General features: G+C 44.4%; 4 protein-coding genes and 1 pseudogene across 4 annotated transcripts in view; 2 read left to right on the top strand and 3 right to left on the bottom strand.

Moving 5' to 3' along the window:
* Nucleotides 1-22876, top strand: part of LOC140190249 (uncharacterized) — a 73340-nt gene that overhangs the window by 21674 nt on the left and 28790 nt on the right. The gene's annotated exons all lie outside the window — the stretch shown is intronic.
* LOC140190248 (histone H4) lies at nt 10081-10503 on the top strand. Its single transcript, XM_072246814.1, has one exon. The coding sequence runs from the start codon at nt 10081-10083 to the stop codon at nt 10390-10392; it is 312 nt and encodes a 103-aa protein (XP_072102915.1). The 3' UTR covers nt 10393-10503.
* Nucleotides 11323-11695, bottom strand: LOC140190244 (histone H2AX-like; annotated as a pseudogene).
* On the bottom strand, nt 15873-16361 carry LOC140190245 (histone H2B type 1-B-like). The gene has a single exon (XM_072246811.1). The coding sequence runs from the start codon at nt 16350-16352 to the stop codon at nt 15981-15983; it is 372 nt and encodes a 123-aa protein (XP_072102912.1). The 5' UTR covers nt 16353-16361; the 3' UTR covers nt 15873-15980.
* On the bottom strand, nt 21581-21952 carry LOC140190246 (histone H2B 1/2-like). Its single transcript, XM_072246812.1, has one exon. The coding sequence runs from the start codon at nt 21950-21952 to the stop codon at nt 21581-21583; it is 372 nt and encodes a 123-aa protein (XP_072102913.1).

Genomic DNA, 22876 nt, shown 5'->3' on the forward strand with positions numbered 1-22876 from the left:
ACAGCACCTGCCAGTGAGGACACAGACCAGTACAACATGCAATCTCTAATACAAGGGCAGAGATTTAACCGATGGACCAGAGCTGGACATTTCCAGCATTGCACTCTCAACACTAGCGTAATAGAGCACTACAGCACAGGAACAGGCTCTTTGGTCCATCTGGTCAGTGCCGCACTGTTATTCTGATTAATCTCATCGACCTGCACATGATCACAACCTTCATACTCCTCCCATCCACATGTACTTATCCAAGTTTCCCTTACACTCTGCAATCGAACTCACACCAAGCAATTCCACTGGAAGCTCATTTCACACTTGCACCATCCTCTGGGTGAAGAAGTCCTTCTTTTCAGGTTCCTCTTAAATATTTCACCTTTCACCCCTAACCATAAGACCATATGATATGGAAGCAGAATTAGGCCATTTGGCCCATCAAGTTTGCTCCACCATTTCATCATGCCTGATCCACTTTTCCTCTCAGCCCCAGTCTCCTGTTTCTCCCCGTATCCCTTCACGCCCTGACCTATCAACCTCTGCCTTAATTATACATAAAGACTTGGTCTCTACAGCTGCCTCTGGCAAAGAATTCCACAGATGCACCACCCTCTAGCTAAAGAAATTCCTCCTCATCTCCGTTCTAAAAAGGCGCCCCTGTATTCTGAGGCTGTGCCCTCTGGTCTTAGACTCTCTCACCATAGGAAACATCCTCTCCACATCCACCCTATCAAGGCCTTTCTACATTCAATAGGTTTCATTAAATTTACTCCTCATTCTTCTGAATTCTAGTGAATACAGGGCATCAAACACTCTTCATATGACAAGCTGTTTAATCCTGGAATCATTTTCATGATTCTCCTATGAACCCTTTCCAGTTTCAGAATATCCTTTCTAAGATGTTTTCAAAACTGCTCACAATATTCCATGTGAGGCCTCACCAGTGCTTTATAAAGTCTCAACATTACATCCTTGCATATATTTTCCAGTCCTCTTGAAATAAATGCTAAAATCGCATTTGGCTGCTTCACCACAGACTCAACCCGCAAACCCTACACAAGGACTCCCAAGCCCCATTGTTCCCCAGTTTATTTTGTATTTTCTCTCCATTTATTAGAAAGTCAACCCTTTCATTTTTTTCTACCAAAGTGCATGACCATACACTTCCCAACACTATATTCCATCTGCCACTTTTTTCCCCATTCTCCTAAGCTGTTTGTCCATCTGTAGCCTCTCAGCTTCCTCAAAGCTACCTGCCTCTCCACCTATCTTCATATTGTCTGCAAGCTTTGCAACGAAGCCATCAATTCCATCATCCAAATCATTGAAATACAATGTAAAAAGAATTGATCCCAAAACAGACCCCTGTGGAACACCAGCAGCCAACCAGAAAAGATCCCCTTTATTCTCACTCTTTCCCCTGGCCAATCAGATGCTGCTTTTTCCATGCTAGAATCCTTCCTGTAATACCATGGGTTTGTAGCTCGTTAAGCAGCCTCATGTGTGGCACTTTGTCAAAGGCCTTCTGAAAATCCAAGTACACAACATCAACTGATTTCTCCTTTGTTTATCCTGCTTGTTGTTTCTTCAAAGAATTCCAACAGACTTGTCAGTCAAGATTTTCCCTTTTGTAAACCTTACTGACTATGATCTATTTTATCATCTGCCTCCAAGTACCCTAACCTCAGCCTTAAAAGTTGACTCCAACATCTTCCCAACCACTTAAGTTAGACTACCTGGCCTGTAGTTTCCTTTCTTCTGCCTTCCTTCCTCCTTAAAGAGTGCAGTGATATTTGCAATTTTCCAATCTTGCCGAACCAATCCATAATCCAGTGATTCTTGGAAGATCATTACCAATACCTCCACAAACTCTTCAACCACCTCCCTCAGAACACTAGAGTGTACACAATCTGGTCCAGGTGATTTATGTACCTTCAGACCTTTCAGTTTCCCAAGAACCTTCTCTCTAATAATGATAACTTCATCCACTTCATGACCACTAACACCTGGAAATTCCAGCATACTGCTAGAGTGTTCCATAGTGAAGACATACAAAATACTTATTCAGTTCATCCGCCATTTCCTTGTCCCCCATTATTACCTCTCCAAATCATTTTCTAGTGGTCTGATATCCACTATCGTCTTTTACATGTTATGTGTCTGAAGAAACTTTTGGTATCCTCTTTAATATTACTGACTAGCTTACTTTTGTATTCCATCTTTACATTCTTTTTTACTTTTTTAGTTGCCTTCTGTTGGTTTTTAAACATTTCTCAATCCTCTAACCCCCCAGTAATTTTGCTCTTTTATACGCCCTTTGTTTTTTACATTGGCTTTGACTTCTCTTGTTAGCCATGATTGTGTCACCTTGCCTTTAGAATACTTTCTCCTCTTTGGGATGTATATATCCTGTGCCTTCTGAATTGCTTCCAGAAATTCCAGTTGTTGCTGCTCTGCCATCATCCCTGCCAGTGTTCTTTTCCCATCAATTCTGGCAACTCCTCTCGCATGCCTCTGTAATTCCCTTTACTCTACTGCATGTCCATAAACGTTCTTTTACCTTAAGCTCTCTAATCAATTCTGGTTCATTGCCGAACAGCCAACCCAGAATAGCTGATCTCCTAGTGGGTACAACTACAAGCTGCTCTAAAAAACCATCTCTCAGGCACTCTAGAAATCCCCCTTTCTGGAATCCAGCACCAAACTGATTTTCCCAATCTATCTGCATATTGAAATCCACCATGATCATTGTAACATTGCCCTTCTGGCCTGAATTTTCTATCTCCTGTCGTAATTTGTAGGCCACATTCTTCCTACTCTTCGGCGGTCTGTATACAACTCTCATCAGGATCTTTTTACCCTTGCAGTTCCTTAGCTCTATCTACAATGATTCAACACCTTCCAACCTTATGCTAGCTCTTTCTAATGATTTGATTTCAATTTTTACCAACAGAGCAACGGTGTCACCCTGCCTTCCTGCCTGTCCTTTTGATATAATGTGTATCCTTGGACATTAAACACCCAGCTATAACCTCCTTTCAGCCATGATTCAGTGATGCCTACATCATCATATCTGCTAATCTGCAAATGTGCTACCAGTTCATCTTATTCTGTATGCTGCGCATTCAAATATAACACCTCCAGCCCTGTAATTCACCCTTTTCTATTTTGTCCGCCTTTTACATTGGAACTCATCCTGTTAAATGCAATTTTACCCTATCAACAGCCTCTTCTTACTTCAGATTGCCTCTGTCTGTAAATCAGCTACCCAACTTCAGTACTATCATCCACCTTTCGTAAGATACTTCTGGCAGCTCAAGACACTATTTGCACCATCTTCATCCTTTTGATTCCTAACTTTGTCTGAGGTCTTACCTCAGACCTTCATAACCTCTCCACTAACTGTTCCAGCATTCTGGCTCCCAGCCCCTTGCAACTCTCCTTTAAACCCCACTGTGCAGCAATAAAAAAAACCTTCCCGCTAGGATATTAGTTCCCCTCCAGTTCAGGTGCAAACCGTGCCACCTGTACAGGTCCCATCTTCCATAGAAGGGAGCTTAATAATCCAATGATCTTATGCCCTTCCTCCTACACCAACTCCTTAGCCACATATTAAACCATGTAATCTTCCTATTTTTGGCCTCACTAGCATGTGACATAGGTAGCAATCCTGAGATCACAGCCCAGGATGTCCTGATTTTTAACTAAGCACCTAACTTCCCGAACTCTAAATGCAGAAACTCATCGCTCATCCTACCCATGTCATTGGTAACTACGTTTGTACATAGACCACGACATCTGGCTGTTCACCCTCCCACTTAAGAATGCTGAGGACTCAATCTGAGATATCTCGAACCCTGTCACCGGGTAGTCCACACACCATCTGGGAATCTTGTTCTTGCCCACAGAACCTCCTGTCTGTTCTCTGAAGTAATAAATCCCCTATCACCACAGTGTGCCTCTTCTCCTCCTTCCCTTCTGAGTCACAGAGCTAGGAACCTTCTCCTAATCTCCAGGGAATAAACCTATTCAACCTTTCCCCATAACTCAGATTCTCAAATCCCAGCAACATCATTATGAATTTTCTCTGCACTCTTTCAAGTTTATCATTACCTTTCCTGTAGGTAGGTGACTAGAACTGAACACAATACTCCCAGATTTGGCCTGACCAATATCTTATAAAGCTTCAATATATCCCAACTTCTTTACTCAATACTGTCATTTATTAAGCCCAATCTGCTAAGAGCTCTTTTTTTTATGACATTATCTACATGTGATGCTACTTTAAAGAAATTATGGATCTGTATTCCCATACTGATCTTCAAGTGGGCTAATTTTGTTTCTTGTTATGCATTTGCTCATCTTCCAGAGCAAGCTCATACTTTATTTAGTCCTTCTGAAGTGTTCCTTACTTCTTTTATCTCCTCAAGTGCATCACTTGTTCCTTGTTGCCTATTCTTGCAAAAACCTCCTCCTTTGTTAAAACAGGGTCGCAATCTCTCTCGAAAACCTAAATTCCCTAAACCTTTTAGCCTTGCCTTTTATTCTAACAGGAGCATACAAACACATTACCCTCAATATTTCAGTTCTGAAGGCATCCCACTTAGCCAGCATCCCTTGCCAGAGAACAACCTATCCCAATCAACACGGGCCATTCCATTCTGATACCGTCCAAATTGGCCTTACTCTAATTTAGAACCTCAACCCGAGGACCAGTCCTATCCTTCTCCAAAACTGTCTTGAAACCAATGGAAATATGATCACGAGTGAACCGACACACCCATCTATCACCCCCGGGCCAAGGCCGCACCCCCACACCGTCCTGTTGCCGCGGGAACGGCGTCAGTGACGTCGCGCACAAATGATCCTACGAAGCGCCCTCGCGTCACGTGACATCCAGTCCGCAGACCAAGAGGCGGAGCATAGTAGACTGTCAATCAGCGAGCCGCCGCTGGCAGTCACGGTATACGGGGGCTTCGGTGGGGGAATTTGGCACCGAGACAGAGAGGGCGATCATTTCAATTACTGTATCCGTATATTGAAAAGGAAAATAATAGTTTAATTATGTTAAGATGATTCTTTTCAGAACATGTTTAGAACGGAGTTGAGGAAAAACTTTTTCACACAAGAGGGTTGTGGTTCTGTGGTATGCTCTGCCTCAGAAGGCACTGGAGGACAATTTTCTGGATTCTTTCAAGAAAGAGTTAGATAGAGCTCTTCAAGGTAGCGGAGTCAAGGGATATGGGGAGAAGGCAGGAAAAGGGTACTGATTGTGGATGATCAGCCATGATCACAGTGAATGGCGGTGCTGGCTCGAAGGGCTAAATGGCCTACTCCTGCACCTATTGTCTATTGTCTGTGTTTGATATAATCAGCTTAAAATGACGAGAGGATCGAAAACAAACTGAAACGCTGGAAATTTGAAACTAAAGCAGAGAAACTCAGCAGCTCAGGAAGCATCTATGGAAAAGAGTAAACTGTCGACGTTTTGAGACCCTTCAAAAGCAACCTCACTGTGATTTACAAAAAAGAATGGTGGCGAGATCGATGGAATTAAATGAATAGCAGTATAAGCCAAAGCCAGGGGAAATAGGTCAATGGGGACAGAGAGATGGTGAATAAGATTATCATATTTATATAGTCCTGATGAAGGGTCTCGGCCTGAAACGTCGACTGCACCTCTTCCTAGAGATGCTGCCTGGCCTGCTGTGTTCACCAGCAACTTTGATGTGTGTTGCTTATCATATTTATCTTGTTTACATGTTCCTAAATAGCAGAGATTCGTTTATTCCCACTTTCATGGAATGTTACAACACTATAACAGGCCATTTGGCCCTTCACGTCTATATCAACTACAAAGAGCCCATCCATATTAATTCCTTCTTCCAGCACTTAGCCTGGCAATTCAAGTGTTTGATGAGACATTTCTGAAGTCCCATCAGCAACACTGTTTTCACCGCTGTCTCTGGTACTCTAGGTACTAACCATTGTCTGGGCAAACAGGTCCTCCTCAGATCCTCTCTCACCCTCTGACCCCCTCAACCTAACCCCATGTCCAGCAGTTTCATCTACTCATGATATGGGGAAAAGCTCTCTGCAACCTATCCTATCTCTACCCCTCCTCATAGTTTTCTATACCTAAGTCACCTCCCCTCATTAGCAGGGTATACTACTGGGTACTGGGTCCAATTTTATTTGTCATCTATGTCAATGATCTGGATGATAATATTATAAAATGGATCAACAAATTTGAGAATGGCACCATGATTGGGGTGTAGTGGACAACAAGGAAGGCCATCGAAGCTTGCAGTGTGATCTGGGAATACAGACCCATTATTCCTTGAAAGTGCTGTCACAGGTAGCAAGGAATGTAAAGAGATCTGTAGGCATATTGGCCTTCTTAAATCAAAACAATGAGTACAGGAGTTGGGGTGTTATGTTGAAGTTGTAAAATTCATTAATGAGGTCAAGTTTGGAGTATTGTGCACAGTTCTGGCCACCTATCTACAGTTACAGTCTGTCCCAGAAAATGTTTGACACTGTAACCACAGAGAGAATAAATGCACATTTCCAAAATTTCCAACAATCAGGCAAAATGAAGAGGGTTTTGTGAAATGGGAGATAGAAAATGCATGCCAAAAGGGCAATGCTACAATAGTCATGGGGGATTTCAATATGCAGGTAGAGTGGGGAAATCAGATTGGTGCTGGATTACAGGAGGTTGAATTTCTAAAGTACATAGCTCATGGTTGAGCCTACTATGGGATCAGCTATTCTGGATTGGGTGTTATGCCATGAACCAGAACTGATTTGAGATTTTAAAGTAAAAGAACCCTTGGGGCAAGTGACCATAATATGAACAAATTCACCCTGAAATTTGAGTAGGAAAAGCTAAAGTTAGATATATCAGTATTACAGTGGAGTAAAGAGAATTCCAGAGGCATGGCTATAATTGATTGGGAAAAAAAAACACTGGCAGGAATGATGGCAAAGCAGCAATGGCTGCAATTTCTGGAAGCAATTCAGAAGGCACAAGATATATAAACTCTGAGGAGGAAGAAGAATTCTAAAAGAAAGACAACACAACCATGGCTAACAAGAGAAATCAAAATCACCATCAAACCCGAAGAGAGGGCAAAATTTAGAGGGAAGTTCGAGGATTGGGAAGCTTTTAAAAACCAACAGAAGGCAACGAAAAAAATCATTAAGGTAAAGATGAAATATGAAAATATGCTAGCCAATAACATTAAGGAGGATACCAAAAGTTTCTTCAGATACATAAAGTGGAAAGTAGAGGCGACAGATATCAGGTCGCTGGAAAACAATGCTAGAGAGGTAGTAATAAGGGAAAAAGAAATAGCAGTCAAACTGAGTAAATATTTTTCATCAGTCTTCACTGTTGAAGACTCTTGCAGTATGGTGGAAGTTCCAGGTGTCATGAAGTGTGCGAATTTACCTAAACTGAGAGAAGGTTCTTAGGAAACTGTAAGATCTGAAGGTTGATAAGTCACCTGGACCAGATGGTGCACACCCCAGTGTTCGGAAAGAGGTGGCTGAAGAGATTGTGGAGGCATGAGTAATGACCTTTCAAGAATCACTAGATTCTGGAAGACTGGAAGATTCCAAATGCCGCTCCACTCTTCAAGAAGGGAGAGAGGCAGAAGAAAGGAACCCATAGGCCAGTTTCTCTGACCTCAGTGAAGATGTTGGAGTCGATTTTTAAGGATGAGGTGTCAGGGTACTTGGAGGCACATGATAAAATAGGTTGTAGTCAGTAAGGTTTCCCCAAGGGAAAATCTTGCCTGACAAATCTGTTGGAATTCTTTGAAGAAATAACAAGCAGGATAGACAAAGGAGAATTGGTTGATGTCGTGTACTTGGATTTTCAAAAAGCATTTGGCAAAGTGCTACACATGATGCTGCCTAACAAGCTATGAACCCATGGTAGCACAGGAAAAATTCTGGCATAGATAAAGCAGTATCTGATTGGCCGGGGGAAAGAGCGGGAATAAAGGGAGTCTCTCCTGGTTAGCTGCTGGAGGTGGTGTTCCATAGGGGTCTGTTTTGGGATCAATTCTTTTTACATTGTATTTCAATGATTTGGATGATGAAATTGATGGCTTTGTTGCAAAGCTTGCAGACAATATGAAGATAGGTGGAGAGGCAGGTAGGCTTGAGGAAGTTGAGAGGCTACAGATGGACAGACAGATTAGGAGAATGGGCAAAGAAATGGCAGATGGAATACAGTGTTGGGAAGTGTATGGTCATGCACTTTGGTAGAAGAAAATGAAAGAATTTACTTTTTAATAAGTGGAGTAAAAATACAAAAAAACTGAGGTGCAAAGGGACTTGGGAGTCCTTGTGCAGGATTCCCTCTCAAAGTTAATGTGGAGGTTGAATCTGTGGTGAGGAAAACAAATGTGATGTTAGCATTCATTTCAAGAGGACTGGAATATAAAAGCAAGGATGCAATGTTGAAATGTTACAAAACACTGGTGAGGCCTCACTTGGTGTACTGTGAGCTGTTTTGGGCCCCTTATCTTAGAAAAGATGTGCTGAAACTGGAGAGGTTTCAAAGGAGGTTCACAAAAGTGATTCCAGGATTGAATGGTTTGTTATATGAAGAACATTGGATGGCTCTGGGCCTGTATTCACTAGAATTCAGAATCATGAAGGATGACCTCATTGAAACCTATCAAATAGTGAAAGGTGTTGACAAAGTGGACATGAAGAGGATGTTTCCTGTGGAGGGAGAATCTAAGACCAGAGGACACAGCCTCAGAATAAATGGGTGTCCTTTTATAATGGAGAAGAGGAGGAATTTCTTGAGCCAGTGAGTGGTGAATCAGTGGAATTCTTTGTCACAGGCAGCTGTGGAGACTAAGTCTTCATGTATGATTAAGATGGAGTTGATAGATTCTTGATTGGTCAGGGCATGACATTAGGGCTGAGAGGAAAACTGGATCAGCCATGATGAAATGACAGAGCAGAATTGATGGGCCAAATGGCCTACTTCTGCTCCTATATCTTAAGGTCTTATGAAGTGATTTCACATTTAACAAATACATTTGAATCTTCAAATAGTAGGAGCATAAGCTGTGGGTTGCACTGAACTGAGATGTCCATTTGTTAAGCTGCTCTTTCACAGCTCACTAATCTCTGAACTTACTGGTGACAAAGAGAGATAGGAACTTAAGTAGTGAAGATGGGGGAAGGAGGGGATATTATGGGAGGAAGTGAGATTGTACATTTCGGCAGGAAAAATATACAATAAAGCATGTTCTCTAAATGCTGAGAGATAGCAGGTCGTTTTCTGATAAAGAGGCTTTGGCTTGAAATGTTAACTCTGTTTCTCACTCTTCAGTTGCTGCGTTTTACTTAAATTTCAGAACTCTGGTCTTCACGTTTGTTCTTTTTCCAGAGGAACATTCGTTTAGAACAGAGATGAGGAGGAATTTCTTTAGCCAGAGGGTGGTGAATCTACAGAATTCACTGCCACGGATGGCTGTGGACGCCAAGTTCTTGCGTATATTTAAAGTGGAGGTTGATAGGTTCTTGATTAGTCGGTTCTTCAAAGATAATAGGGAGAATGGGTTGAGAGGGATAATAAATCAACTATGATGGAATGGGGGAGAAGATCAACGGGTTGAATGGCCTAATTCTTCTTCTATATCTGATGATTTGGTGTTAATTTTCGGAAAATTGTGTACAAATCTGAAGAGGTTTTGCGTCAGTTATCGGGGGGTGGGGGTTAGGTAGTAACGTTACAGCTTGTATTCCGTTGTGGCTAAACCATTGAAACTTCGCGGTTACTAATCTGGTAAAATGAGAGGCCGTTCTCCGCTTGGCCATCCCCCTGACTCTGTCTGCACCTCTTCCCGCCCCGCCTCTCTCTCTCTCGCACAGTCTGTCTCCACCCCCCTCCCGCCTGTCACTCTCTCTGCGCATAGTACGTCACTTTGTCTCCACCCCTTCCCGCCTCTCTAGATTTCTGCGCCGTTCTCGGGCAGGTCGGGGCGCTGTGTATAAAGGGAGACAGCAGCAGTCTTCGTCACTGAGCAACAGCGTCTGCAGTGAAGCGGCAATATGTCTGGCAGAGGAAAAGGAGGCAAAGGACTCGGCAAAGGAGGTGCCAAGCGGCATCGTAAAGTGCTCCGTGACAACATCCAGGGCATCACCAAGCCAGCCATCCGCCGTCTGGCTCGCCGTGGCGGCGTCAAGCGGATCTCGGGTCTCATCTACGAGGAAACCCGCGGTGTGCTGAAGGTGTTCTTGGAGAATGTGATCCGCGACGCGGTCACTTACACGGAACACGCCAAGCGCAAGACGGTCACCGCCATGGATGTGGTGTACGCGCTGAAACGCCAGGGCCGCACTCTCTATGGCTTCGGCGGTTGAGGAACTCCTGATTCTGAACACAACATAAAGGCTCTTTTAAGAGCCACCCACCACCTCACAGAGAGAGCAGTGACCCGGAACAGAAATTGATGACTTTTGGAATTATTTATCGGTGAAGCAAACCTTGTGTTTGTCCGTAGTTAATTTTAAGTGGGTCCTTTACACGTTACAGTAGAGGTATGGATGATGGTTGATAGTGAAAATTACCAAAGTGACGAGGTATTTATAGACCGGTGAATTGAGCAGTACAGACTATATGCGAGCGTAGGGCGTTAATCTAAATCGGCATGGGTCAAAAGTCTGCTCCCCTGCATTAATTACACTGTTCTATTCAAATCGGCATCAACCCACATTTAGCAGTCTCCCGCAGAAAACCTCAGCTCCGAAATGATTCAGTAAACTCGGCTTGTTTAGAAAATAAATACAGCAATTTTAATTAAAAGGTTTGGATAACTCCCTCAAAAACCACTCCCAGTGACAATGATATGTTAGGGTTATTCGAAATGGAAACTGCAGCCTATCATTTCGGACTGGCTGCAGTCCGACCAGCCAATCACACACATCGGTACCTGGGCACAGATGATGCTAACCCACCCGTCGTGGTTGTTCTGGAAAGGGCGGCTGTTTGAATTCGACAGCAGATGTGAAGCCGATCGCAGTGCTGGGGCTCTGTAATAGACACGGCCAGGATGGACATTCACTTCCAACAGTCGGCGGAGGGCTCAGCTTCGATATTTCAGACTGAGCACCCACCGTTAACCCTTTCTTTTTACACCAGTAACGAATTTCAATGGACCCTGCCTGCTAGTTGGTACAATCTAATCCGAACCTTTCCCCCGCGCTCATAGAATACGCACAGTAGCTCTTTCACAGACTCTGTGAGTGGCTCTGAAAAGAGCTTTTGGGTCACTGCGTTCAGATTCTGTCTCTTCACTTGCTGGCTCCGCCGGTTTTCTTGGGCAACCGGCGGATGTTGGGCAGTACCCCGCCCTGAGCGATGGTCACCCCTCCCAGCAGCTTGTTGAGCTCCTCGTCGTTGCGGACCGCCAGCTGCAGATGCCTGGGGATGATGCGGGTCGTTTTGTTGTCCCGGGCCGCGTTGCCGGCCAGCTCAAGAATTTCAGCCGTCAGATACTCGAGCACAGCAGCCAGATAGACCGGGGCTCCGGCACCCACCCGCTCAGCATAGTTACCCTTTCTCAGGAGCCTGTGAACACGGCCCACTGGGAACTGCAGTCCTGCCCGGGAGGAGCGAGACGGCCTTGGACCGAGCTTTGCCGCTGGTTTTCCCTCGTCCACTCATTTTCACAACCTCAGCAGAACTTTCACGGAGAATGAGAAAATGCTTCCGGTCCTCGCCCTTCTTGTACCTTTTGGGGGAATGCAGCGGAACGTGTATCATTGGTGCTTAATTTCATTGGAAAGAACAAATAATCCAATGAGAGAGCTGTCTTATTCACCAATCAAGAAACAGTAGCAGAAGTGCAGAAAATAACAGTTTTGTAAATGAGGTTTCGGAAGCAAGGATCAGATGGGTCTATTGAGGAATATAGGGTAGCAAGAAAGGAGCTTAAGAAGGGGCTGAGAAGAGCAAGAAGGGGGCATGAGAAGGCCTTGGCAAATAGGGTAACGGAAACCCCCAAGGCATTCTTCAACTATATGAAGAACAAAAGGATGACAGGAGTGAAGTTAGGACAAATTGGAGATAAAGGTGGGAAGATGTGCTTGGTAGCTGCGGAAGTGAGCGAGGTCCTCAATGAATACTTCTCTTCGGTATTCACCAATGAGAGGGAACTTGATGACGGTGAGGTTGACGTTCGGGAGCATGTTGATGTTAAGGGAGAGGGGGTGTTGGAGTTGTTAAAATACATTAGGACGGGTAAGTCCCCAGGCCCTGATGGAATATTCCCCAGGCTGCTCCAAGAAGCGAGGGAAGAGAATTTTGAGCCTCTGTCTAGGATCTTCATGTCCTCATTGTCCACCGGAACGATACTGGAGGATTGGAGGGAGGCGAATGTTGTCCCCTTGTTCAAAAAAGCTAGTAGGGATAGTTCGGGTAATTATAGACCAGTGAGCCTTACGTCTGTGGTGGGAAAGCTGTTGGAAAAGATTCTTAGAGATAGGATCTCTGGGCATTTAGAGAATCATGGTCTGATCAGGGACAGTCAGCATGGCTTTGTGAAGGGCAGATCATGTCTAACAAGCCTGATAGTGTCCTTTGAGGAGGTGACCAGGCATATAGATGAGGGTAGTGCAGTGGATGTGATCTATATGGATTTTAGTACCCTCTGTACCCTTTCCAATGCTTCCACATCCTTCCTGTAGTGAGGAAGCCAGAACTGGACACAGTATTCCAAGTGTGGCCTAACCAGAGTTTTATAGAGTTGCTTCATTACCTCACGACTCTTAAACTCTATCCCTCAACTTATGAAAGCTAACACCCCATAAGCTTTCTTAACTACCCTATCTACCTGTGAAGCAACTTTCAGGGATCTGTGGACATGTACCCCCAGGTCCCTCTGCACCTCCACACTACCAAGTATCCTGCCATTTACTTTGTACTCTGCCTTGGAGTTCGTCCTTCCAAAGTGTACCACCTCACACTTCTCCTGGTTGAACTCCATCTACCACTTCTCAGCCTACTTCTGCATCCTATCTCTGCAATCTTTGTCAATCCTCTACACTATCCACAACACCAACAACCTTTGTGTCATTTGCAAGCTTGCCAACCCACCCTTCTACCCCCACAACCAGGTCATTAATAAAAATCACAAAAAGTAGAGGTCCCAGAACAGATCCTTGTGGGACACCACTAGTCACAACCCTCCAATCCAAATGTACTCCCTCCATCACGACCCTCAGCTTTCGGCAGGGAAGTCAGTTCTGAATCCACCTGGCAAACTTCCCTGGATCCCATGCCTTCTGACTTTCTGAAAAAGCCTACCGTGTGGAACCTTGTCAAGTGCCTTACTAAAATACATGTAGATCACATCCAGTGCACTACCCTCATCTATATGCCTGGTCACCTCCTCAAAGAACTCTATCAGGCTTGTTAGACATGATCTGCCCTTCACAAAGCCATGCTGACTATCCCTGATCAGACCATGATTCTCTAAATGCCCAGAGATCCTATCTCTAAGAATCTTTTCCAACAGCTTTCCCACCACAGACGTAATGCTCACTGGTCTATAATTACCCAGACTACCCCTACTACCTTTTTTGAACAAGGGAACAACATTCGCCTCCCTCCAATCCTCCGGTACCATTCCCATGGACAACGAGGACAAAAAGATCCTAGCCAGAGGCTCAGCAATGTCTTCCCTCGCCTCGTGGAGCGGCCTGGGGAATATTCCGTCAGGCCCCGGGGACTTATCCATCCTAATGTATTTTAACAACTCCAACACCTTCTCTCCCTTAATATCAACATGCTCCAGAACATCAATCTTACTCATATTGTCCTCACCATCATCAAGTTCCCTCTCATTGGTGAATACCAAAGAGAAGTGTTCATTGAGGACCTCGATCACTTCCACAGCCTCCAGGCACATCTTCCCACCTTTATCTCTAATCTGTCCTACCTTCACTCCTGTCATCCTTTTGTTCTTCACATAATTGAAGAATGCCTTGGGGTTTTCCTTTACCCTACTTGCCAAGGCCTTCTCATGCCCCCTTCTTGCTCTCCTCAGCCCCTTCTTAAGCTCCTTTCTTGCTTTCCTATATTCTTCAATAGACCCATCTGATCCTTGCTTCCTAAACCTCATGTATGCTGCCTTCTTCCACCTGACTAGATTTTCCACCTCACTTGTCACCCATAGTTCCTTCATCCTACCCTTCTTTATCTTCCTCACCAGGACAAATTTATCCCGAACATCCTGCAACAGATCCCTAAACATTGACCGCATAGCCATAGTATCTTTCCCTGCAAAAACATCATCCCAATTCACACCCGCAAATTCTAGCCTTATAGCCTCCTAATTTACCCTTCCCCAACTAAAAATTTTCCTGTCCTCTCTGATTCTATCCTTTTCCATGATAATGCTAAAGGCCAGGGAGCGGTGGTCACTGTGCCCCAGATGCTCACCCACTGAGAGATCCGTGACCTGACCCGGTTTGTTACCTAGTACTAGATCTAGTATGGCGCTCCCCCTAGTCGGCCTGTCAACATACTATGACAGGAATCTGTCCTGGACACACTTAAACTCTGCTCTGTCTAAACCCTTGGAAATAATCTGGTGCCAATCAATATTAGAGCAGTTAGGGAATCTGCTGCCAGAAACAGTGGTTGAGGCAGGCACATGAGCAACATTTTAAAAACCGACTTGAGAATAGCAACCCATCCGTAAGCTGATGTGTTTCCACAAAGAACCAGAAATTCTTAAAGTCTGTCGTGGAACAATTAATTTACATTCTGTATGGACAGAAGTGGAGCAGTCATGCAGGGAATCCGTGTTCATACAGAGATCTGTAATCGATTCATACTGTAGACCATTTATTTATTTTTTGGCGGGCTTTTCAAATTTCAGAATTTTTGCTGACTGACTGTTATTTTCCGCGCCTCTGATCATTGGAGAACCGGGCAGCTCGCTCATTCGGTTATTCCAGATAACCAATCTGAGAAAGCGTTGCACCACCAATCGTAAGTACCCTTCCTCATTCCCCCAGAAGCTAGAAAAAGGGTGAATCCGGAAGCTTTCGCCATTCTTTGTGAAGGACTTTGCAAGAGCGAGTGAATGAGGGAAAGCCGGTGGTAAGGCTAAGAGCGGTGTGCCGAGCAGGACTGTGGTTCCCGGTGGGCCGTGTTCACAGGTTCATGAGAAAGGGAAATTAATGAGGAAATTCTCTTGGGCTCGCCCCGGTACTTTCTGGAGCAATGCAGAGCGGTGTAGTCAGCGAGCAGACCGATTCACCAATGAACAGGTGACAAAAATAAATTCTCCAACTAACTTCAGCCCCCACAATATGCAAATGCCGCCAAGATTATAATTGTATCCATTAATCAAAAATAAAGATAGATGTGTGAACAGGATTTCACCATCAAATTCCACACTCATTTACGATAAAGACCGTGTGTGGATTCGTCACATAAAAGAGATTTAATGTTGCCCCACTTCCCAAATCCACTTGTAATCTATTGGAATAAAGGCTGATTCACAGAATGCAACCAATTTAGTCCAATATGTAGAACGCATCAGCTTGTCGTCGTGTCACCACTGACAAACTGCAGTCGGAGCAGAGTATGTCGGTTCTGTGAAAGGACTCGAGTGAATCTGTTGTGATCGCAGGTTGAAATACAATTCAAGCCATTTATAACACAGGGGAGTATTCACAGTAACAGGTAACATCTTCACCCCAATCCGCTCTAGGTGTAAAACTTTGAAAACTGAGTGAGCAAAATTTCCGCGTTTGGGCGCGAACGGCGACAACGGGATTGTAGAGCAATGAAAGAATACGCAACATAAAAATTAATGTAATTACCTCTAATGACAGGCTTGTAGCGATCCAATCTAGAATTATTAGTACAACTCTTTAACCGAAACTGTGAGTGGCTCTTAAAAGAGCCGTTGGGTTTGTCTTAGTACTCAGTCGCTTCACTTGGAACTAGTGTACTTGGTCACCGCTTTGGTTCCTTCCGACACAGCGTGTTTGGCCAGTTCTCCGGGCAGCAGCAGCCGCACGGCGGTCTGGATCTCCCGAGAAGTGATGGTCGATCGCTTGTTGTAATGAGCCAGGCGGGAAGCTTCCCCAGCGATGCGCTCGAAAATGTCGTTCACAAATGAGTTCATGATGCTCATGGCCTTGGAGGAGATGCCGGTGTCAGGGTGAACTTGCTTCATTACCTTATAAACGTAAATGGAATAAGTCTCCCTCCTCGCCCTCCTGCGTTTTTTGCCAGCCTTGCCTTGCGCTTTGGACACGGCTTTCTTGGCGCCCTTCTTGGAAGCTTTCGACGGCTCAGGCATTTCTCCACTCAGCTTCAGACAGAGAAATGAATGTAATAACCTGGAACGCGGATTAAATAGGCAGTGGGTCCCCGCCCTATGCTAATGAGGAATCGGTAAAAGCAGATTCCCATTGGTAAATTTGGACGAATGAACGTTAGCATTTCAGTCTAACGCTTTGATTGGGCAATGTGAACTGGCGAAACACATCACAGGGTGACACAGTTCGCAGGGTTTATTGGTTAAATAAGACAAGAGGATATAAACTTGGTTATCCTATATTGGCCTCTACTGTAAAGATGAAGCCACACTCAGGTTGGAGGAACAACACCTTATATTCCGTCTGGGTAGCCTCCAACCTGATGGCATGAACATCGACTTCTCTAACTTCCGCTAAGGCCCCACCACCCCCTCGTACTCCATCTGTTACTTATTTTTATGCACACATTCTTTCTCTCACTCTCCTTTTTCTCCCTCTGTCCCTCTGAATATACCTCTTGCCCATCCGCTGGGTTCCCCCCCCCACCCGTCTTTCTTCCCGGACCTCCTGTCCCATGATCCTCTCGTATCCCCTTTTGCCTATCACCTGTCCAGCTCTTGGCTCCATCCCTCCCCCTCCTGTCTTCTCCTATCATTTTGGATCTCCCCCTCCCCCTCCAACTTTCAAATCCCTTACTCACTCTTCCTTCAGTTAGTCCTGACGACGGGTCTCGGCCTGAAACGTCGACGGTACCTCTTCCTACAGATGCTGCCTGGCCTGCTGCGTTCACCAGCAACTTTGATGTGTGTTGCTTGGCAACAGTAATAGAGTGTTGGGAGTACTTCATTCGTAAGGTCTTCAGTTTTGGGCGGAAAGGAAATGAATGGACACAAAATATTGTCTTTTTATTAATGTGGAATATGATCCTAGTGTATCTCTTGCTGTCCCTCCATGATATCCCCCTTTGCCTGTGGTTGATTTCGGCCTTTGAGAAAAGATCAAGATGAAGAATGATTGTACATCAGCAGCACATGTAGTTCAGCGTTATGTGCAAGGCAGACATTATGGATTCTTACACTACAAAGATGGTTCGAAAGATCAGGGTTTTCTGTTTATGTTCCAAAGTTTCAGGTGATTACAAAGAAGCTTATTAGTTAAGATATCAGAATTCACGTCTGGGATATTTTCTATTATTTTAGCCTGCCCTGATTCTGTACTTCTGTGCTTTGATTAGTTTTCAGTTTTGTTCATTATGTGAGGACATGAATGACATTGGTGATCAGTCTTTCCATAATCATGATTGCTCTTCGCAATTTTCTCCACAGAAGTATTTTATCATTACCTTCATCTGGGCAGTGTCTTTACAAGTTTCGGTTTTGACATCGATTAAAACAGGTATATCGAATCATAGGCTAAACATTATTTTTGGTTTCGTTGAGGTTGCTGTTGTTGTTGTTCGTCCTTCATAGCCGAAGATAACCATGGCTTCAAAGTCAAATGGGAGATTGGTGGCTCTGGGTCCGGAGGTCACTGATGAGGCCAATCCGGGCCCTGAAGGCTCGCCCACATGTGGGACACAAGTGGGTGGGTGCTGTCGTGGCAGTGGATGCTGATCAGGCCTTGCGCACAGCACGCTTTTGTTGCGCCTCGATGATGTGCCTGACTTCAGCTGCATGGGCACCTGTGGTGATCTTGCTGCACCAAGCTGGACGGTCGAGGGCAAGCGTCTCCCACGTGTTGATGTCAACACCCAGGCCTTTGAGGGACGCTTTCAGGCAGCCTTTGTAACGTTTCTTCTGCCCCCCCTGACTGAGCGCTTGCCCTGACACAGTTCTCCGTACAGCAGCTGCTTAGGCAATCGGCTGTCTGGCATTCTGACCACATGTCCAGCCCACCTGGCTTGGGCTTTCAGCAGGAGAGTGTAGACGCTGCAGAGCCCAGCTCGTTCCAGGATTTCTGTGTTGGTGACTTTGTCCTGCCACCTGATGTGGAGGAGTCTGCAACGTTGAGGTTGCAGGGTGGAAGTGTCTATATGTATGTTATGGGTCACTGCCCATGTTGGAGTTCAACAGAATAAATGGCAGATATTCTAGCCAACCAATCAGTTAATTTTAAGGATATCAATATAGTGGTGCCTTTGCATATAGGGGAAACAAAAGCCATAACTAAAAGGTCAGTTTGATCACTGTAGCAACAATCTTTGGATAAGGAAAGGAAAGGATGGCATTTATAGCAAATTTAGATGATGATGATGAAAACTCAACTGGGAAATGGGTACAAAAGGAACGAAGAAGTTAAACTTACACATTTGCGTATTGGAAATACTTGGTTGAATAATTCCTTGTTCACCATTAATATGAGCATTTGTATGGAGTGCACTTCTCAAAAAACGGTGCAAAATAGATTGTTTGAATACAATTCCCATGAAGTGCAAAGGAAGTATCTAAATTAAGATCTTTGGAGCAGACGGAATTTAACCTGGAAGGCTTGTTAGGATATCACTGCCATTGTACATATACAAGTCTGTATTTGACGTTCTGAAAAGTAATAGACATTTTGATATTTTTGAGGGAGAATTTGATTGATATTCTTCCTGTCTCTTTACCCCACAGCCCAGCTCAGGTGGTGGTAATGCACCTCATGTTACTCTGCCAACTGCCATTAAATCTTACAAGATGAACAAGAATTAGAAAGGCTTTTTTCCCCCTTAAAATCTTATCAACTTGATTTGACTGGATATTTTTAAGAGGTAAAAATATATACTGATGAGGGTAGTTTCTGAATTTGACTCAATTACTTAAGAGGGAGAAGTTCAAGGTGGATGTATTGGTATTACAGTGGAGTAACAGGAATTACAGAAACATGAGAGGTGCTGACCAAGTTGATTGGAAGGAGAGATTAGCAGGGATGGCAGTAGTACAGCAACAGCTGGAGTTTCTGGTAACAATTTGGAAGGCACAAGATAGATACATTCCAAAGTTGAAGAATTTTCTTTTAGCTCACAGTTTACTTTTTTCCATAGATTCTGCCTGGTCTGATGAGTTCCTCCAGCATTTTGTGTTTTGCAAGCATGGATGGTAGATTGGCTGATTGGCAGGAGGCAAAGAGTGTGAATAAAGGGGGCCTTTTCTGAGTGCCCAACTCTTTTAGTAGTGCTTTCAATTCTGTTAGGAAAATTATTATCACTATCCTTGAAACAGGAAGTTTTCCAGATGCCTTCAAAACTGCGACCGTTAAACCTCTACTAAAAAGCCAAACCTCAACAGCGAGGTACTAGCTAACTGCAGGACTTTCTCAAAATTTCCCTTCCAGGGAAAGATTCTTGAGTAAGTAATATTCAGATAACCCAACATTCTGAATGAGAACAATATTCACGAAAATTTCAGACAGGCCCTCACAAAATCAGTCAGAAACCTTAGATTCAGCACTGAGAGAGGAAGAGAGTTAACATTTCAGGTAAGAATTTGGAAAGTGAAACAAAAGCAAGTTTGTTTTAATTTACAGAAAAGAATGGGGAGAGATCGATGGGATGAAATTAACATCAGTATAAACCAATGCCAGGTGGAACAGGTTAATGGAGACAATGGTAAATATGATTATCATTCATCAGGTTTCAAGTAGCAGAATACATACATTCACACTTTCACAGAATGAAAACAGGCAATTTGGCCCATTCAGTCTCTACTTTTGTTCCTTTTTTAGAATATCATCGTTTATTTTCTGGAGAATTGAGTACAATTCTGAAGAGGTACTGTGTCAGTTATCCAGGACATTCGATAGCAATGTTACTGACTAACCTTAAATATGAGACCGTAGTAAAAGGGAAATTGATCCAAACCATCTCTCCGGGGAACATTCGAACATTTTGTAGACACCTGCAAAAAAACTCCCTCCGCTCTGGAAATGATTCATCAAACCATCTGCACACATCGACAGAAATAAGATAAGATAAATTAGAATGACTTTAGTGTTTTTGTAGAAGGAACTTACTCAGAAACATTTCGCAGTGACAACGAAACCCGTGTCCCTTACCCCGCGCTCATGGAATCCGCAGAGCAGCCCTTCCACAGAGACTGTGAGCGGCTCTGAAAAGAGACTTTGGGTCACTGGGTTCAGATTCTGTTTGCTGTACCTGCTGGCACTGCCGGTTTTCTCGAACAACATCACAGCCTGGATGTTGGGCAGCACCCCGCCCAAAGCGATGGTCACCCCCTTCCCCCCCGCAGCTTGTTAAGATCGTCGGCGTTGCGGTCAGCCATCTGCAGATGCGGTTCTTTTTGTTGTCCCGGGCCAACTCGAGGATTTCAGCGGTCAGATACTCGAGCACAGCAGCTAGATAGACCGGGGCTCGCTCAGCATAGTTATCCTTTCTCAGAAGCCTGCGAACGCGGCCAAGCGGGTACCTCGGTCCCAGGGTCGAGCGAGACTTGGCTTTGGAACGAGCATTCCCGCCCGATTTTACTCGTCCACTCATTTTCATACAATCAGCAAATTACAGAAAGAATGAGGAAATACTTCCGGCCCTCGAACTTCACATAACATTTGGGGGAATGCTGTGCGACGTTTATGATTGGTGCAATAACATTTAACTTCATCGGATGATTAGCTGTCTCCAATCGGAGAGGTGCCTTATTTACCAATCAAAATCAAAAGAAAAAGCGGGGAAAACAACCGCTTCCTCTCCGAAAATAAGCAGAAATTTCAAACAGCCCGCCAAAAATCTTCAGTTCAAAGCTAATCAAAAATGAAATCATTGCAGATCTGCTCGTTGGCTTACTCTCCGCAGTTACGCATTACTGAAGTCCGGCACATCCAATCTTTCAGTGCAGCTAATACTGCAAAACTGTCTGGAGATTTATTTCTAAACAAGAGAAAATCGGTAGATGCCGGAAATCCAAGCAACGCACACACAAAGTACTGGAGGAACTCAGCAGGCCAAGCAGCATCGATGGAAAAATGCTGCCTAGCCTGCTGCTCCTCCAGCATTTTGTGAGCTATGTGGGAGTGAAATTCACCGATTTCTCTACTCAGAACAAATGTTCATTCTCAGTTGCAGTCCTCGGTCGGTCATTGTGTGAATTGCATATGAACGAGTTGCTTTCCTCAAACTACGACTGAAGTTTAGTTTGCAATTTTAACGAATTATTTGTAAAAGAACCGTCTGGCATTGAAATGGCATTCAGGGAATAAGAAATATAGCTCTGTTAATGAAATATTGAGTGGCTCTTAAAAGAGCCTTCGGGTTTTGCAGTTGTTTTGGCAGCACTCTTCACTTGGAACTGGTGTACTTGGTCACTGCTTTTGTCCCTTCCGACACGGCGTGCTTGGCCAGCTCCCCGGGGAGCAGCAGGCGCACGGCGGTCTGGATCTCCCGGGAGCTGATGGTCGACCGCTTGTTGTAATGGGCTAGGCGGGAAGCCTCGCCAGCGATGCGCTCAAAAATGTCGTTCACGAACGAGTTCATGATGCTCATGGCCTTGGAGGAGATGCCGGTGTCAGGGTGAACCTGCTTCATCACTTTGTAGATATAGATGGCGTAACTCTCCTTCCTCAGCCTCCTACGCTTCTTGCCAGACTTGCCTGATGGCTTCGGCAGCGCTTTCTTAGCGCCCTTCTTGGGAGCAGGCTTCTGATCGGGCATTTCTTCCGTTGAGTTGAGACCCAGCAATGAGACTGATAATACACGGAGCGCGGCTTAAATAGGCAGCGTGACAGCGATATGCTAAAGAGGGATAGGGAATTCAAGCATTTTCATTGGCTGCTTGGGGAGACGAATCAGCCATTCAATTTATTTCCACGATCTTTTCATTGGATATCAGAGGGGAGATATTATAATCGCACGCTCCAGCAATGAGGAGTCTCTCAACGTTGCCAACCCGCGGCGGTTCTCTGTGCCATTTATTACGACAGAATGGATAAGAGAGGGGACTGGGACTGAAACTGAAATTTCACAATGGAAAACGTAAAATACAATTGCAGATGGAAGAAAAACACGTTCAGATGAAAAGTTAAGCATATTTATTATCTAAGTACATAATGTCACTATCATCAAGCATGATTCATTTTCTTGCGGGCATACTCAATAAATCGCTAACGGAATATTAGACATGACAGAATAAATGGAAGACCGATCCAACTTGGAGATTCAACAAGTGTGCTAAAGACTCAAAATATGCAAATAAAATATAAAGAAATAATAAATAAATAAATAAGCAAAATATATTGAGAACATGAGATGAATAGTCCTTGAAAGTGAGACCAGGTTGTGGAATCATTTCAGTGATGAAGAGGATGTTCCTTTGGTTCAGGAGCCTGACGGTTGAGGGATAATAACCATTGCTGACACTGATTGTGCGAGTCGTGAGGCTCTTTTACCTTCTACCCGATAGCATCAATGAGAAGGGAGCATGTCCTGTGAGGTGGCGGTGGCGGTGGCGGGGGAGGGGGGAGGGGGGGTCCCTGATGATAGCTACCGATTTCCTGAAACAATGTGCTCATTGCAGGGAGGACTTTGCCCATGATGGACTGAGCTGCATCCACTAGGTTTTTGTAGGGCTTTCCATTC

This window comes from Mobula birostris, chromosome 29 (genome assembly GCF_030028105.1).
Source record: "Mobula birostris isolate sMobBir1 chromosome 29, sMobBir1.hap1, whole genome shotgun sequence".
Taxonomy (NCBI): Eukaryota; Metazoa; Chordata; class Chondrichthyes; order Myliobatiformes; family Myliobatidae; genus Mobula; species Mobula birostris.

Bases quoted from the DNA above. Each gene is read 5' to 3' on its own strand.
- LOC140190248 (XM_072246814.1), top strand. From the start codon at position 10,081: ATGTCTGGCAGAGGAAAAGGAGGCAAAGGACTCGGCAAAGGAGGTGCC.
- LOC140190245 (XM_072246811.1), bottom strand. From the start codon at position 16,352: ATGCCTGAGCCGTCGAAAGCTTCCAAGAAGGGCGCCAAGAAAGCCGTG.
- LOC140190246 (XM_072246812.1), bottom strand. From the start codon at position 21,952: ATGCCCGATCAGAAGCCTGCTCCCAAGAAGGGCGCTAAGAAAGCGCTG.